This window comes from Solea solea, chromosome 4 (assembly GCF_958295425.1).
Source record: "Solea solea chromosome 4, fSolSol10.1, whole genome shotgun sequence".
Taxonomy (NCBI): Eukaryota; Metazoa; Chordata; class Actinopteri; order Pleuronectiformes; family Soleidae; genus Solea; species Solea solea.
The window spans coordinates 2,677,700-2,695,729 of record NC_081137.1 but is presented as its reverse complement, the minus strand read 5'-3'; the positions used below and the strand labels follow the sequence as shown (position 1 = coordinate 2,695,729).

Here is an 18,030-nt window from a genome sequence, read left to right as displayed (position 1 = left end):
TATTTGTTATATTTTGTACAACTGGAGGCCTTTAGATGGCGCTGTGGAGAGATTTACAATTACAGGAAATGGTTTATTTTCAGGAGGAAAAAAACCATCTGAATGAGTTGAGAAATCTCCCATGACCCATCTGTGGGTCCAGACCCAGTGTTTGTGAACCACTGGTATATATAGAGTATGTATTGTATTTGTAGTACATAGTACTGCTAATGCTGCTACTATTACTACTCCCTTTACTGCTAATGTAACTACTGCTACTCCTGCTAATGCTACTGTTACTACTACTACTACTGCTAATACTACTTCTTTTACTGCTAATGCCACTGTTACTACTACTGCTAATACTACTACTTTTATTGCTAATGCCACTGTTATTACTGCTCCTACTCTTTTTACTGCTAATGTTACTGCCACTGCTGCTAATGTTACTGCTACAACAGGTGATGCTACTGCTACTACTACTTTTACTGCTATATTAATACTACTGCTACTGCTGCTAATGTTACTACTGCTGCTAACTCTACTGCTAACACTGGTGATGCTAATGCTATGAATGCTACTGCTCTTAATACTGCTAATGCTACTAATACTTCTGCTGCTACTGCTAATGCTACTCTGACTACTACTACTACTACTACTACTACTAATAACGATAAAACAATGGTGCAAAATGCTGGCAAGATTAACTGTTGGACATAAATTATGAAGTACAGAGTCTAAACAGTTTAAAAAAAATGCTCTGATGCTCTGCAGTCGGCTCTGAACGCAGGTGTATCTGCAGACAAGAAGAGACTTTAATCCTTTAAGAGGATCAGGTCTGAGATCTGAGGGGGGACACACCACACAATCCAAGAGGAACTGACCGCACTGTCGTTAACTCCACATGGCATTTCTGTCATTTTTCTGTCATGTTCAGGTGAAATATGCTGCGCTTGGTGCAGTTCTGGCTCGTTGTGGAACATGAACAGTGATGGAGGTCGAGGCCGTGTTCGGTAAACCCAGTCGTTTTGTCGTCATGTGTCCTGAACTTGAAGAGAACTGAACAGAGGAAGAGGTAAATTCACCTTGTGTTCGTTTAGGAAGTTTCATTTATGTATACTAATTCACATAGTCTTCCATGTTCTTCCTGTAGCCAAGTAAGAAGTGAAAATGTATTCAGTAGCCGCCAGGGGGCGCCTCCACTGGTTGCAAAAAGCACTATGTATGAATGGAAGTCTATCATAGCGAAATAAGTTTCTACTTGTCACTTGACTGATAGTGTTGTTAAAACATTTGTGTCATTATTTTCAGCTCTTCAATAGAACATGATGCCAGTTTTGTAAATTATGATGATATAGATGATAAAGTACAGCACTGCGGTAAAAGACTTGCTCAGTTTCTCTCTGTGAGACTGGGGAGGGGCAGGGAAGAAGAACGAGGTTCCAAGTGCCACAATGTTTTGGTAAATACTCACAAGTCCACAGGGTGGAGATAGAGGTTCCACACTGGAGCTTGAAATACAAATGACTTTAAAACAATCCTCCCTGACAGGTGGCAGGTGAGTAAGTCATGGCCTTGCTGGAGGTGATCTGCAGCCTGATTGGCTGGTTCGGTCTCTACGCGTTGTTCTGCTGCATATTCACTCGGCGCGGGCCCGAGTGGAGCTGCCGCCTGGTCACGCTGTGCCACGGGGTCGTCATAGTGCTGCTGACGGCGTATGTCGTCTTCATAGACGGACCCTGGCCTTTCACACATGCAGGTCGGTGCGAGGGTACAGCATTTATATGCATGAATGAAACTCAAAAGCTCATATTCAACTTGAATAATGTAATAAATAACAGCAAATAAAGAGACACTTTAAGGTTCTTTGGGTGATTTAAAGGTCCACTGTGTAACATTTTGGATGGTTTATTAGCATCAATTGAATACACTACCCATAAGTATGTTTGTTTAAGTGTATAATTACTTTCAAATGAAGATAATTTGGTTTGTTGTCTAAGATAAAGCCTTTTATATGTACTTTACCAACCTGATGCTGTTTGCTTTGGAAAGGGAAGTGTGAGTGTATTACAGTATTACAGTCGCTAGATGGCATTAATTCTTACACACTGGACCTTTAACAAATGTAATAAAATGTAGGTCAGCTCAATCTACAACATCTTAAGAACATTTTTGCTACTTTATTTTGTAGATAAAGTAGCAAAAACTGGCGTTTGTAAGCTGCTCACTTTCCTGCACCAAAGTTCATAGAGAAAATCTGCATTTTTAGCACCCAGCAACACATGAGCTGCTGGTCTTTATGGTGTATATAATGCAATTCTATGTCACTTAGGTAAATTGGAATAGAGGATTTCAGATGCCAAAGTGACAAAATAACACAATTGAACTTACTGATAGAGGCAGCAATGGATCAACAACTCCTGTGAGGATGTGATGTAAAATTGCTGATTTTCTCTATGGGCTTTGGTATGGTTGAGGGTTTATTCTGAATGCTACATGTGACTGTCTTGTCTCTAAATGTTCCAGGTACAGAGAACACTGAGCTCCAGGTCTTTGCCCTCTCCGTCTGCCTCGGCTACTTCTTCTTCGACGTCAGCTGGTGTGTGTGCTACCACACTGAGGGCCCCGTCATGCTGGCCCACCATGCTGCCAGTATCCTGGGCATCCTGCTGGCGCTGCTCATGGGAGAGTCGGGCTGCGAGACCTGCGGCGTCGTCTTCGGCAGCGAGATCACCAACCCGCTGCTGCAGACCCGCTGGTTCCTCCGCCAGCTGGGCCTCTACGACAGCCTGCTGGGCGACGCCGTTGACCTGCTCTTCATCGTACTGTTCGCGACGGTGCGCGTGGGCCTCGGCACGGTGCTGTTTTACTGCGAGCTCACCTCACCCAGGACGTCACTGGTCATGAAGCTCGGGGGCGTGGTCATGTACGGACTAGCCTGGGTCTTCATGGTGGACATCGCCAGATTTGGCTACAAGAAAAGTAGAGCAAAGTATAAAAAGTGGAGGGACAATCGTAAACTCAAAGAAAAACTGGACAGACTTTCAGACAAGAGCGACTGAAGGGATTCATTTTGAAGATCGTTAAAGGGAAAAAATAACTAGCTAATAAAACCTACACCAATACCTTGCCTACAATACCTTAACAATGTGTTTATTTTGGCATAAAACAAGCTTTTCCAAATAAAAACTGACTTATGTGTCGCCTTGTGAACTGATAACTCTCCCACACCAAACTCCATAGAGAAAAATATTAATTTTACAGCACAACACACACTTTAGTTATTGATCCACTGCTTCCTCCGTCAGTTATCATCATTTTGATTAATCTAAGTGACAAAAACTTGCTGAAATGGGTCAATGGGCCTGAACAATGATTCTCAGCTGACCAGCAGCTCCTGTGTCCCTTCATTTAAACAAAAATGAAGAAATTAATCAATTCTTTATTTATATAGCACTTACCATACATATGATATGCAACATAAAGTGCTTTTCATAAAAACACTCATCACCCACACCGACCTGTCCCATATTCACCCACCCAGATACATTCACACACTGGGGAAATGCACAAACATGTGTGAATGTGCACAATTCTCACGCCTCTGTGCTGCTGTGGTGAAGGTCAGATATTCATTCACTTGACGGATCTGCGGCGTTAACCCGGAGTGGCACTAGTCTGACACCAGGGCAGATTATCAGACAGTTTAACCTCACACAGATATACAGTATTCAGTCTAGCATGTCGTATATTTTATTTTGTAATGATGTAGTTCATTTAAAGCCTAACATTACTTTTATGTTTACATTGTAGTTGTCATTTTGTCACTGTGTCTGCTATGGCCAATGTTTTTTTTTTTAACACTTTGGTGTTATATGGTCCAAGGAAAAATCCATAGAATGTTCTGAGCACATCCACTACACCTAAAAAGCTGTAAAAAGATTATTTTTACTTTTTCACTGCAAGAAAGAATTAAAAAAACAAAACAAATGTGAAGACATAATGCAGAGATCATTATGAAAATATGGCACATGTACGAATTCTCACTTAATTAAACATTAAACAAGTATCATGTCGTGGTTAATTGTTTTGCAATCATTCAAAATTAAATTACAAAAGTTTGCCCCCTGGGCCCGCAAAAGCTTGAATCAGGCCCTGTAAAAAGAAATCACTGCATTAGATACTCCCATACACTAGATGGCGCCAATAACTTCTGTCCTAGGCAGATGAAGAGGAACTTTTCTCTTCCTGTGTCACCGTTGTTTGGAAATAAATACACACGCGACAATGACATTGTCATATATTTGGACTAATATTATACTTTAACACCTCTCGTACATTTAAATGTCATTATTTCTCCTGTGAAACGACAACACACGGGAAGTAAAGGTAAGTTCTGTGGCTGCAAGCAGATATAAAACACGAGGAAAATCCGCATTCATTCTGCTGACAATTTAATCTTCCACTGGCTATTATCAAAAAATATACAAGTATAACATGTCATATTGTTGTCTATGGTTTATCTGATGCCATTTTATAATTCGGCGTTGACCACATGTGTTTTACTTGACTTATTTTAGGTTTATTACAAGTTATAACCGTCGCTGGCTTTTTAACTAGCTAGCTGTTTAACTCGTGAAATCACGCAATTTGTGATATTGCTTCAAATAGGTAGAGCAGTTATGCAGGTTATCTGCATGCCGAATGTATCCAAAGACTACCACAATTTTATTGTGTCCTTATTCACCCCAGTATTACTTGGTTTTACGACGCAAACCGTTTCCGAGCGCTTGTTTTACAGCTAAAGTGAACGAAATTAGGCATTGACACCTATCATTAATGAGATGCAGTTTTTCTGTCAAAATTATAGCTCATATTGTCATAATTCTGACAAACTCCTATTCACGTGAACTGATACATGTCATACAGCAATTTATATTAACATATTGGACATTTATACATTATTTTTCTTACTTTTTCTACTTATGCAGGTAGAAAAATAAATATTTTTGATTTCATAGTGTTTTAATTTGATCTAATGAAAAACTGCAATTCATCTGTATAATAAAGGAACCTAGTGACTATTATTGATGTTTATTTGCATGCATTTTATTTGAAAATCATAAAAATAATCATATATTCTTTAAAACTGACAACGTGTCTTCGATTGTACATTTGTTAAAAAATTTTTACTTTTTTTAATGTTTCACATTCTTATCTCCCTCTATAGAATGGCTTTTCCCTGTTTACGACTCTGCTCTCAGCGTTTGATCCCTGGACTTCACGTCTGTGGTTTCGCGAGTGCCAGTAAAACGTCCAGACCGCGGGAGAAGAGCAGCAGCGGTCCTGTGTTTCAGTACGTCGGTCAGCACAGAAAGCCCAACCACAAAGTGTTTGTGTGGGGCTTTAGCTTCACCGGTGCTCTGGGCATCCCCAGCTTTGTGGTGCCGGACAGCGGCAGGAAGACACCCAAGAAGTACCAGCTCACTCCGTACCGCCTGGAGACTGCAGAGCAGGTAAAACTGTCTGTGGGAAATTTAAATGTTTAGTTTCATAGGCCCGAAATCACAAACTTTAGTATCTACTAATACTTCAATACTTCAGTCAGATACACCTTTTAAACTATGAAGCTCTTAACAATACATTTGTGTTGATGTATTTACCACCTACAGTCATTTGAAGCTACTGCAAAGTCATGATTCTCCAACAGTGTAACAAATTGTCCTCAAAAAATAAACAACCCACAACATGACTGAGTTTTTTATTTAATATTTTACAGTCTGAGTAAAGTGAATCATCTAATACAGCCATTTCAGCCCACACACATAGCCCTTAAGTCATGACTCTGATTACATGAGACTAGGGTTAATAATTCCCGTATATTATTGTTTTCCACACATGGGAATCGCTGATAAAAAGGATGTTTGGATCAGATTTTCTCTTTCTGATATCCGATCCAGGTATTCTGACCATATTTTACTAGGAATGAGCCTATATAATACTTGGTATCAGTATTGGTAAAAATGAAAATAAAAATCAGCTGAGTCATGTTGTGGGCTGTTTATTTATTCTTTTATGGGAGCAGAATATTGAAGATGCGGGTGCTGAAACGGCCGTAGGCTGTAAATGCAACAGCACAAATGTGTCGTAAACAGCTGCGTAGTTTCCAAGGTGTAAAATGACTGTGATATAGTTTTATAGAGCCAAGCTCGTCTGTTGTTTGCAGATCTCTTCTGCTGCGTGCGGTTACGGCTTCACTCTCATCGCCTCCTCCACCAAAGATGTGAGCAAGTTGTGGGCGATGGGCCTGAACAAAGATTCTCAGCTGGGCTTCCAACGTGTGCAGCACAGCCGCTGTAAGAAAACACACATGCACACACACTCACACTCTTCCTCCTTCTGCTGCTCAAAAGTAGTTATTTACAGTTTGTCTGGATTTTAATCTGAACAATTGATCCAGGCTGCTCTGCTGCCCCCAAGAGGCCAAACAAGTCTACTTGTTTGCCTCCAAAATAGAATGTTGGTATCTAAACCCACTAATGACAATAATTATGTGGAAAAACAAGCAGGCGTTTCAATAAAATAAAAACAAGTATATTTAATATAATTTGACAAAGGGGCTGATTTAATAAGATAATTCTTATTGCTCTCATCCATTCATAACAAGAACATTTTAAGTTATTTTAAAGTTGTTCTTTCCTTTTGTCAATGATTGAATGAAATAAATTAAATTACAACCTGTAACCCATTATTCTCATTTTCGTTCGAAAAAAATATTTAAAATGATAACTGTGCTGTGCAGTCTGTTGAATAAGATATTAATAATAATTAATTTGACACACATTTTCCCTTTACAGCGACCTTAGGTTTCGCTTTAGAAATCATAGTTGTTGCGTACTTATGTTTAGAGCTGTAACCAGGCCAGTGGGTTCACAGGAGTGAGGATTGAGGAACACTGATTCATTTATGTTCCCCTGCTTCACATTTCCCACTCTCTCCATGTGTCTCTTGTAGTTCACAGTTATGACTACGTCCTGGAGCCGTCTCCCGTGGCTCTGCCTCTGGTCGAGCCTCTCCAGACCAGAGTGGCTCAGGTTTCCTGCGGCCGCGCTCACTCTCTGGTGCTCACAGATCAGGAGGGAGGTAAGACACGCCGACGCCACAAACTCGTTTCAAGTTGAATATTCAACACATATTCACATAAGTTTACCCACTGACAAGAGTGGCTTCACTTAGGGACTGTCACAACCCAAAATATTTACCTACCTGTTAACACTTTAGATTAGGGAACACAAATTCACCATTAATTAGGTGCTTATAAGCATGCAAATTAGTAACATATTGGCTCTTAATTAGTCATTATTAAATAATTATTAATGCCTTATTCTGCATGGCCTTATTATACAACCAGTAAGTCATTAACTAAGAGTTTTCCCTCAATAACCTCAGAATTATTGCTTATTAGTAGTAAGTAAGGAAGTTGTTGTATATGAATTAGGATCTCAATATGCTTTGCTAAGTATGGACTTTATAAGGTGGTAGTATTACAAGAATAGGAAAAGGAGGCAACTTTAGATTAGGGAACATGTGTTGGTTAATAAGTGTTAAACTACTAGTGAATTGATCAAGATGTCACTTTAGTGTGGGGAACATATTCTAAGTAACAAAGACTTCATTTAGAGTGATTTGGACACTATTAACACCTGTAGTTTTGTGTTTTGTTATGTGAAAACAGACCATATTCATCATGTGTTATTAAGGGAGAATAACTATTCTTGTGATATGACCACCTTATAAAGTCCATACTGCATATTGAGATCATAATTCTTATACAACAACTTACTTACTACTAATAAGCAATAATTCTGAGGTTATTGAGGGAAAACTCTTAGTTAATGGCTTACTGGTTGTGTAATATGGCCATGCAGAATAAGGCAATAATAAGAACTTAATAATGACGAATATATGTTACTAATTTGTATGCTAATAAGCAACTAATTAATGGTGAATATGTGTTCCCTAATGTAAAGTGTTACCAAATGTCTTTTTACAAATGTGTCATTACAGAAAGTTGGACTAAATAAGTCTTATGTGGAACAACTTTGGTTGTGGGAAATGTATCATTATTTTTTTATAAATATATTAAATGTAAGTTGGTGCATTCTTTTCCATAGCTTCAATAGCATCGTAGCGTAGATTTTTTTTTTGTTAACTGCAGCAAAGTTTGTCACCTCACTGACAATGAATTATTATCAGGCAGCAGGAAACTGTGTCTCTAACCTCCGTACTGAATAAAAACAATTCCAAAAGGTGTATTAACTCTGTTGTGTGGCACTAACTCTGATTTATCAGCTCATTTTCAGGAGGAAACATTTTCTTCCTCCACCAAATGTTCTCTGAGGAACTCAAAGTTATAAAAGAAAAACTTGGATATTTGTCGTTTAGTTCAAATGCTGCTTTTGGGTTTTAACTGTTATTATCGCTCCGGGGCTGAAAGAGGGATGACAACTTTTTAAATTTCGCTTTGAAGACGCATAAAGTCAGTTGTGGGTTATAAAGTCACTGTGCTTTCTCACAGCTTTGTTCTTCAGTGACTCGTGGAAAGTCATTTTCATGGAGAAATGTGAGGATGAAGAAACTGTGTCCTTTAAAAACTTGCTGATATTAAAACCTTCAACGTTCTTTTATTGCATTTCCTTTTAAAAATCGGAGAAAAGCTGTCACTTTTGTAGTCATGACTGCAATTTAATGTGTTTGTTTTTGTTAAAGTGCAAATTGTCCCTTTTGAAAACATATACAATGATAATATATCTGATTCTTTTGTGTTTACTCTCTAGTTTTCAGTATGGGCAACAACGCGTACGGTCAGTGTGGGAGGACGATCGTGGAAGATGAAGTTTACAGGTTTGAATCACACACGTCACATGTTTTCAGGAACATTAAGTTTGATTGTTTTTCAGTTTTCAGTTTATTACAGCTTCTGTTTTTCTTCTGTTCAACAAAATACCTAAATGGAAGATTTCTGGAACTCAAACATGACATTTAACTCGAAAGATACGAGAAACTAGAAAAAGTTTAACACAAACAAATCTATTTTACACACGCATAAATAACAAAAACTCATGATTTACTGACTTCCACACAGCCGTTCCCTCACCTCAGGTGTTTTGAGGTGGATTTATTATTGATCTGTGAAACAGACAAGGTTGTGACCGTCACTGATGGACTGTTTGTGTCTCCTGTTCAAACAGCGGCAGTCACATCGTTCACAGGGTGGAAGGTTTCGACAGCAGAGTCGTCCAGGTGAGTGCAGACTTTCCTCAACAGCAGTTCACTTTTAATAATATCAACTTTATTTTAGTTTACTTATCTTTTCTATTCCTGTTACTACACTGTGTTATGTGTGGCCATGTCTGAATTGTCTAAGGGACGACGTAACATACCGTATATTGGTACTTTCATCATTTCTTGCATGTTATGACATAGATGTCAATGTTTTCATTGTATATAATTCCTATTGTTACTTTTTTAAATACACAGTAGCTGTAACGAAAGCAATTTCCCCCTTTTTAATTTAAGATTCTATGTTTTCTTCATTTTGTTTCTGTGTTTTACTTTTATAATCGTGTTTTGGATGCATTTAAGAATGCAAATAATTATATTTTTTTTATAATTAGTTACTTTCTTGATTTAATGAGTTGTTTTTAACAATTTTTAGTTTGGTTTGGTTCGTTTTCGAGTTCAGTCAGTAGACATAATTAAGCTTCCACAACATAATAAAGTGTCAAAATGTTGAAAGGTATTGTTTGGCGTTTCTCAAACCTCAAAATAAAGATGCTCTCAGTTGTCTTGTTTTAAATTCAGTTTTAATGACGTTTCTTCGTTATACTGTATGGAGCAGTAAATAGAAAAATATTCACATTTAAAAAGCTGAAAAATCAGGAAACTTGTGTTAATTATTCAAGAAAATTAGGGCTGCAACAATGAATCGATGATCTATCAATTACTGAGTTGTTTACTATTTTGATCTTCATTGCTTTGAGCTTTTTTAAAAATGATTAAAACAAGCTCTTTGATTTTTCAGCTTCTTAAATGTGAATGTTATTTGGTTTCTTTGCTCCATATAACAAAGAAACCTCATTAAAACTGAATAAATTTATGTTTGTGGACAAAACAAGACATTGTTATTTCAAACAACTTATCATGGATAAAAGTTATTGTACAATAATTTATAAACATTAGTCGTTGTTCTGCATGTACAGATAATCCTCAGGTCTCTGTTGTCCTGCAGGTGGCGTGTGGACAGGACCACAGTCTTTTCCTCACTGAGACTGGAAAGGTGTTTGCGTGTGGATGGGGCGCTGACGGACAGACCGGTCAGTGCACAGCAAACCTTTTTACACCATATCGAACAAAACGAGCACCAAGTATGAGTTTAGTTTACTGATTGAAGCTGCGAGTTTCACCGTTTGGTCAGCGCCGTCTTTGGACGAGTGGTTTGAGCTAGAGAAGACGCCGACGTCGTCTTCACTCAGACAGACGTTGTAATGTGTCTGTTATTGACTATAGCAGATTATAGCTGCTTATTGTGACTTACCCTTTAATTGACCACCCTTAGTAAGGTGAAGAAAATAATATTTTTCCTGTCTTCACTTATCATTTCACTTCCAAGTGTGTTGAAGAACCTCTGTGGTCCTCAGTGAAGATAATGTAGTTTGTCCATTGATTAGGGCTGAAACAATTACTTGATTAATCATAGTTTACTAAATTAATCCTTGAATAATTTAATAATCGAAAACCATTCCACCTAAATTGTAACGCTACACCTTTTTAAAACTGTAACTCTTAAATGAAGACAAATGTCTTTTACAAGTCATTGTTTTTCTTGCCTTAAAATAAGCCTGTGAGGGAACATCCAAGAAGGATGTTGCTTTTCATTGTTGATGCATTAAGCTTCATAAAGAAATGACTCATTTTGACATGCCACGTTAAATCTGTCAGATTTAAGGATAAAAGTGAACATACAGGTGTTTGTCCTTCAGGTCTGGGTCACCACAACGTCAGCTCCAGACCGGTGCAACTGGGCGGAGACCTGGCGGGCGTGGAGGTGCGGCAGATCAACACGTACGGCGACTGCAGCCTGGCTGTGTCCAGAGACGGTCAGGTGTTCGGCTGGGGAAACTCCGAGTATCTGCAGCTGTCCTCCGTCACTGAGGCCACACAGGTGAGGACGACGGCGACGTTGACGCATCTGAAATGTTGTGTTTACATGAAGAAAACATTGTTTTACTCTTTAAAAAGTGAGGAAAAGCAGCCTTTAGTTAGTGATTTAACGTTATAAATCAAATACACAAGATATTTCAACACAATCATTTGCAAAAGATGTCGGGGAAACGGCAAGGGACGTTAATTTAACTGGGCCTCGTACAAACATAGTATTTTCTTAACGCAAAATTTTATAAATCCAGTTAAATTCATAAAAAAGAAATGGCATTTTCTATTTTTTTCCTGCTAAACTACAGACATTTATTTCAGGGAATATTTTTATTTTATGCTCTATTATTTTCTGGATAATTGATTACTTGTGATGACTAGTTAATAAAAATACTCAAACTGATTATCAAAATAGTTGCCACTTAATTAAGTACATCGTTTTAGTCCATATTTTCCCTGAGGTTTCTTTTGTTCGTGTGTTAAACAGTTTTTATTTCAGTTAAATATTTAAACGTTTAGAATTGAAATCTGTTTGTTAGAGACATTTAATGCCCAGAAATCCAAATTCTCATGTTGCAAAGATGGAGCAGCAGCAAATTTGCAAAACAGTTTTTTTTTTTATCTCTTATTTTATGTTTTTCCTTTTCTTCTATGTTTCAGATCAACTCTCCTCAACACGTTCCTCTGAAAGGCTGCGGGAAAGTGGTTGAGGCGGCGTGTGGAGGAACACAGGTGGCCGTTCTCAACGGTGAGTTTCATACACGTGCGTCGTTGATGCGAACAAATTTAACAGCTACAGTCGGCTGTTGGGATTTTAAACAAGTTTTTGTCCATTTCCATGTATTTATTCAATACGTATAGTATTTAGTGTATTTCACTAATTCACCACTTTGATCACCTTTGCTTTAGTTTTTATATAAATGTCTGTGTGTTTATTCCAGAGAATGGAGAGGTGTTTGTTTGGGGATATGGAATTCTGGGAAAAGGTCCGAATCTGTCGGAGAGCTCTGCTCCTGAGATGATTCCTCCGACGCTGTTTGGACGCACAGAGTTTAACCCGTCAGTCGCCGTCACCAAGATCAGGTGTGGCCTCAGTCACTTTGCTGCAATAACAGGTGAGAACGTTGACTAATGTGTTGTTTTTGACACAAAACACTTAATGTCTCTTTATTTATATGACGTTGAACAAGGTGAAATTAGAGTTTATGGATGTCAGTATGAGCTTCATGTTCTTCCCTTCCTTCATGTATAGTACGTGAAAAAAATAAAAATAATCACCTAATAAATGCTTTTTTTCCATTTCCAATTAGATTTATTTACAGGAGGAATTCCTACAGGTTTTGTGCGCACGGACTCTCGTAAATGAATTGAATAATTCTGAAATCATGAGCTGCAGCCCTAATGTTTAATTAAATGTTTTAAAAAGCAGATTACAGATTGAAAACATGTTCAAAAATACTGGCTATTTAATGTAAATAATCACAAGATTAATCAATGTAATGGAGTAACTCTTTTTGACTGGTCAAAAATAACTTAAATTGGCTGGAAATACAGTAAAAGTGATGTTTTGAAGTCCAGAGAAGATGAAATGATCCAGTATTTGCCTAAAAAGAAAGATAATATTTGTGTTTGATGCTGTAAATGTGACCTCCTGCTACTGATGCTGTCACAAATCTGTCGTAATGACGGCAACAGTCATGGCATATTTCAAATGTAAATATAAATGTGCGTGTTTCGGGAGGATTCTCTGCTAAATGAATCGGTTTTACTTGTGTCTGTGAATTAAAGACTGTGGTCTACAGCACACGTTGTTGTTGTTGCTGTGTAGTCCAGTGTCGACAGCAGCTGCTCGGACTCACGTCGCCCTCATGTTTGATGTTGTTGCAGATGCAGGCGAGCTCTTTGTTTGGGGGAAGAATGTTCGAGGTTGTTTGGGCATCGGCAGCAGAGACGACCAGTTCTTCCCCTGGAGAGTGAGTAAGACGACACTCTGTCAATATTAGTCTTTCACACACTGAGTCAAACATGCGGCGGATGAACCAGAGAAGCCGTTTTCTCAGATGACTGTTTTTCCACGTTTCTTCATGTTTGTGTGGTTTTAGAAAAAGAACACGGAGGATAAAAACGTCAAGAAACTTTCTAAAGTTAAAGATTAATCCTTTTAAAAAATGTTGATCAGTGTTTGTCAAACCTGGAAATGATGATGTTCTCAAATGTCCTGTTTTGTCCACAAACCACAACCATTAACTTTTAGTGATTTCTTTGAAGAAAGAAAATATTCACATTTAAGAAGCTTAAACAATCGAAAATCTTGTTTTAATCATGAAAAAAGCTTCAAACCGATTAATTTAGTAATCGATTCATGGATTAATCATTTCAGCTCTACTCTCTACAGACATCTGAGTGTCTCACTATATTTTCACTTTGATTTGTGTTTTAATCTCATCGTGTCAGTTCATGTCGTTGTGTCTCACTCCGTCTCTGTGAATCTCACTTTCTTTCTCTCTCTCTCTCTGTGTGTGCATCACTGTGTCTTACGTTCTCATTGTGTCTCAATTTATCTGTCTCTCAGTGTGTCTCACTTCATCTCACTTTGTCTCTCTGGATCTCATTGTGTCCTGCTGTGTTTCACATCCTCTCTCTGCTTCTCCCTTTGTCTCAATTAATCCGTCTTTGTTTCTGACTTTTTGTCACTTCCTTTCTGTGTCTCACTTTGTCTCTTTGCGTCTTCTCTTTGTGTGAATTAGCTTATATCTGTGTCTCTATCAGCGTGTCTCCCATTGTCCTAATACATCTCAGTTTCTCAGTGTTTGTCCTTCACTGTGTGTAGAATTGAACTAAGTGTCCTCTTGTCTTTCCACTGTTTCTTAATCCAGAATCAAACGTGCACAAACTTCTCTTTCTTCCTCTCTAAACTGTGATTGGTCTCTCAGGTGACTGTACCAGGTCAAGTGGTGGATGTAGCGTGTGGCGTTGACCACATGGTGGCGCTGGTGAAGTCCCTCCTGTGAGCTCTGGTCCCTCCCCAGCGTTTGGACAAAAGCCTGGAGGTTTGGCTGAGCCTCGCTCGCCTCTCCTGTAAGCAGCTGCTCTCTGCGGGGGACGAGCCCTCGTGTCCTTCTGTCCAGCAGGAGACCGTCCCTCGTGTCCCTCGTGTCCCGCTGTGACGTCAAACATCAGCGAGGCGAGTCGATCCTGTCACCGACACCGCTCATTTCTCCCACGTGAAGGTCACACGTTCTAAAGATTACTTCATTAACAACTGCAGCTCCATCACTCCGTCAGTTTATTGACGTATTGATTTAGTTTTATTTAAAAACTGAGGTGTGGAAAAAAATGGAAAAATCGCTCTGTGGTTACAGCGTCTTCAACACGAGGAGGAAAAACATGGTGTTTTCACTATTTATCGACTATAACGCAGATTAAACTATTAAAAAAATAAACTTTTATATCACAATCATTGGCGGCAGTTGTTCATGAAGTCATGTAAAATTTCTGAAACTTCAAATTACTGATGTTTTACACTTTTTTTCACTACTTTTTTCGATTGATCGAGTGATAGTTGGTGTAAAATGTCAGAAAATGTTGACCACTTCATGATTTCTTTATGTGGAAATATTCACTTTTTAGTGGCTGAAAAAAATCACAGAACTTGTTTTAATCTTTTAAAGAACTGATTAAGTATAAAATGAATTTAGGAATTGATTAATCATTGCAGCCCTAGTCTGAAGGCTCCCCATCCATGATTTAATTTTTTCATAAAATCAACACAGAATAACACACTTTAATTTTCCTAATTCCTGATTTAAAAAATCTTATTTCATGTGACAGAGGCACTTTTTACCCCAACAAATACCAACAGCCTGAGTACAAGAGCTGCTGACCTGAGAATGACAAGCACAAGAACAGGCCCTAGGTACAAGAGCCATAGAGGCCAAGATCTACAAGAGTAGATCTGACCCAAGGTGCAGACTATGCAAAGATGCCCATGAGACAATCCAGCACATCGTAGCAGGGTGTAAGATGCTCGCCAGGTCAGCGTACATGGAGAGACACAACCAAGTGGCTGGAATAGTGTACAGGAACATCTGTACCCAGTATGGAATAGAAGTACCCAAATCCCAAGGTGGCTGAGAACAACAGGGCCAAGGTGCTGTGGGACTTCAGCTTCCAGACTGACAAACAGGTCCTGGCTAACCAACCTAACAGGTCCTGGACATAGTGGTCGTAGACAAAGAGCAGAAGAAGGCAGTGGTGATAGATGTGGCCATACCAGCAGACCAACATCAGAAAGAAGCAGGTTGAAAGAACAGCTGGAGCAGATGTGGAAGGTCAAGGCGAGCGTGGTTAGATAATTAGATACTTTTTTGAATTTAAGATTCCTAATTAAACACAATTTAACTGTTGTCATGACAACATAAATCTTAACTTTTTAATATAAAGACTTCCGCTTTGGGGAACGTTCCTGTATGTTGTAGCTCGTTTAATCCTCACGCTGCAGTGACTGTAGCTGCAGTTGGTTCAGTTTCACCGTTCACTGCTGCTGCTGTTCCCTGAGAGTGCGGCTCATTCATCATTGTGACACGTCTGTTCTCCCCCGAGAGCATGGAAACATATTTATGACAAAAACACTGATTGAGCATAAAACTGTGTGACGGTGGCTGCTGAAGTCGTGCAGGGAGTTCTGGTCAGTCCATGTGATCTCGCTGTTTCTGAGTCACCTCCAAACTAAACGTTCTCAGTTAGTGAGGCTGCATTTTGTTAAAGATCCAGTGTGTAACATTCAGGAGGGTTTTTAGGGCACAAACTGATTATAATACCCCAAAGTTAGTTTTTAAGCAGAGAAACCATGACTTCCCTCTCCCCGGCCACTTCATCCAGCTCTTCCATGGATTCATGGTCTCACCAGCAAGTCCTGGTTCTTCCCCAGGGGCGTCCTCCCAGTGGGACGGGCCCGGAACACCTCACCAAGGAACCGAACCATTCCGAGCGTTGAAGATCCCGGCCCAATGAAGCAAACGGGACCACATCATCTGCAAAAAGCAAAGACGCAATCCTGAGTCCACCAAACCGGACTGGTTTCATTCCCTAAACGCTCTGGCTGCGTCTAGAAATTCAGTCCATGAAAGAACAGAATCAGAATCGGTGACCAGGGGCAGCACTGGCGGAGTCCTGCCCTCACTGGAAACAGATCCAACGTACTGTTGGCAGTCTGTCGAATGCCTTCTCCAAAGCATGTGTAGACTGGTTGGGTGAAGTCCAGGACCCTGCCAAAGGTGTCCTGCTCCTCCTAAGTTTGAGCGTTAACGTCCAGAAGTGTTGTAAGCCGACACCAGTGGACAGCAGATTATAATTCAAGCGTGACGTTACAAAAAAACAAACACAACGTGCTGTTGACAAAGTGCTGAGTCACTGCCGTTTATGTCGCCCGCCAAGTTTTGATTTGTCAGCTTCTGTGGGCGGAGTTTTCCCACCGGTGACCTTGTACCTCTCTGCAGAATGTGAATCGATGAAGTGCGGGGAGAATGCGATGCATTTCAATCAGCGATGCTTGTGCTTGAGTTTGGACTTTTAATTGCAGTGAGTGGGAAGAGAAAAGGCCTTTTACAGACGAGCCAGTGAGCAGCTGAGTTGACCTGCTGAGGATTATGTAAGGAGAAAGATGATCGGGATAAGAGAAAACATTAACATACCATGTCTGCTCCTTTAACCCGGCTCCAGGGAGGCTCTCTGCAGCTGGGTCCTCCTCCTCCTCCTCCTCCTCCTCTTCCCCTGATGTGAGCTGAAGCAGAGAAAACGTGGCGTGCAGAGGCTCCCGCGCTGTTCTCTGCTCTGTTTACTCAGGTCAAATCAAACAGACAGCTGATATACCTGTTGTCTTCCCCTGCTGTCGTCCATGTGCTGCAGCCTGGAGCAGGAGAACATCCCAGTCCGGCTGAGAGGACGCCAACATGAAGGCAGCGGTGTGAGCATCGCATAAACCCAGCTCAAGGTTTGCCCACCAAATTGTCCCACTACATCCCCAAATTTAAAGAAATAATACAAGTATTTCTATTAGTATAAAGTATTAAGTTTTGCATTGTATCTGCTTTTTATCCACATGGAAGCCGCGTTCTGGCAGCCCTGAAATGCTATTTTTGAAAAACACAAAACACAAAACACAACCCCTTGCATTTATTTTTGTGATACTTGGCGTCAAAGCTCCGCTTCTCTCTGTCATGACAACCAAGGCCGCACAACCTCTCACACAAAAAGTCTGGCGTTCTCAATTTTAGTGGTACCCGGTTTGAAAAGTAAACAAGTTCAATGATTTTTCAGCCTCTTAAATGTGAATATTTTCCCGTTTCTTTGCTTCAAACAACAAAGAAATCACTGAAATGGTTGTGGATCATTTCCAGGGTTGGGAAAAACAGATTAAAATTTTTTCAACATTTTTTTAATCAGTCCACTTTTATGGACCGATGAATCGCACAGAAGCATAACTCGCAGCACTCAACACGACAACAATCATATGAATTGCTTAAGGATGCTATTGCTTGTTTACAGTCTCTAGCTCCGCCCCTGTTCCTTCCATCGGTCAAGATGATTGGTCGAGTCTAGTTTGGTCATTTACGGTTCGCTCTGAGTTCAGATGTGGTTTCACACACATGGTTTTTGTGTTATAATGTGATAGTTTACTGTTTGAATCATATACGTTGCACTGATCTGTTTTAATGCGTGGCAGTAATACACGGCCATAATTACGTAACAACTTGCTTGTACATTCTGACTTTGGCGTAAGTTTCATGTAAGAATCTGTTGCTAAAAAGAATAGAAACAGAAGAAAATGCATCAAGC

At 39.6% G+C, this 18,030-nt stretch overlaps 2 protein-coding genes across 3 annotated transcripts; both read left to right on the top strand.

Moving 5' to 3' along the window:
* Positions 1-729: 729 nt before the first annotated feature.
* Positions 730-4,035, top strand: tlcd5b (TLC domain containing 5b). 2 transcript variants are annotated; one of them, XM_058626859.1, is made up of 3 exons: positions 730-1,054; positions 1,531-1,738; positions 2,506-4,035. In XM_058626859.1, the coding sequence occupies exons 2-3, from the start codon at positions 1,549-1,551 to the stop codon at positions 3,039-3,041; spliced, it is 726 nt and encodes a 241-aa protein (XP_058482842.1). In that variant the 5' UTR covers positions 730-1,054; positions 1,531-1,548; the 3' UTR covers positions 3,042-4,035. The 2 variants fall into 2 exon arrangements, with proteins under 2 accessions (XP_058482842.1, XP_058482843.1); XM_058626860.1 differs by having other exon boundaries at positions 730-1,738.
* A 182-nt stretch (positions 4,036-4,217) lies between these two features.
* On the top strand, positions 4,218-14,653 carry rcc1l (RCC1 like). Its single transcript, XM_058626858.1, has 12 exons — positions 4,218-4,368; positions 5,210-5,495; positions 6,206-6,335; positions 6,994-7,122; positions 8,817-8,883; positions 9,231-9,282; positions 10,271-10,355; positions 11,022-11,203; positions 11,854-11,941; positions 12,135-12,308; positions 13,081-13,166; positions 14,127-14,653. The coding sequence occupies exons 2-12, from the start codon at positions 5,211-5,213 to the stop codon at positions 14,202-14,204; spliced, it is 1,356 nt and encodes a 451-aa protein (XP_058482841.1). The 5' UTR covers positions 4,218-4,368; position 5,210; the 3' UTR covers positions 14,205-14,653.
* Positions 14,654-18,030: the final 3,377 nt, after the last annotated feature.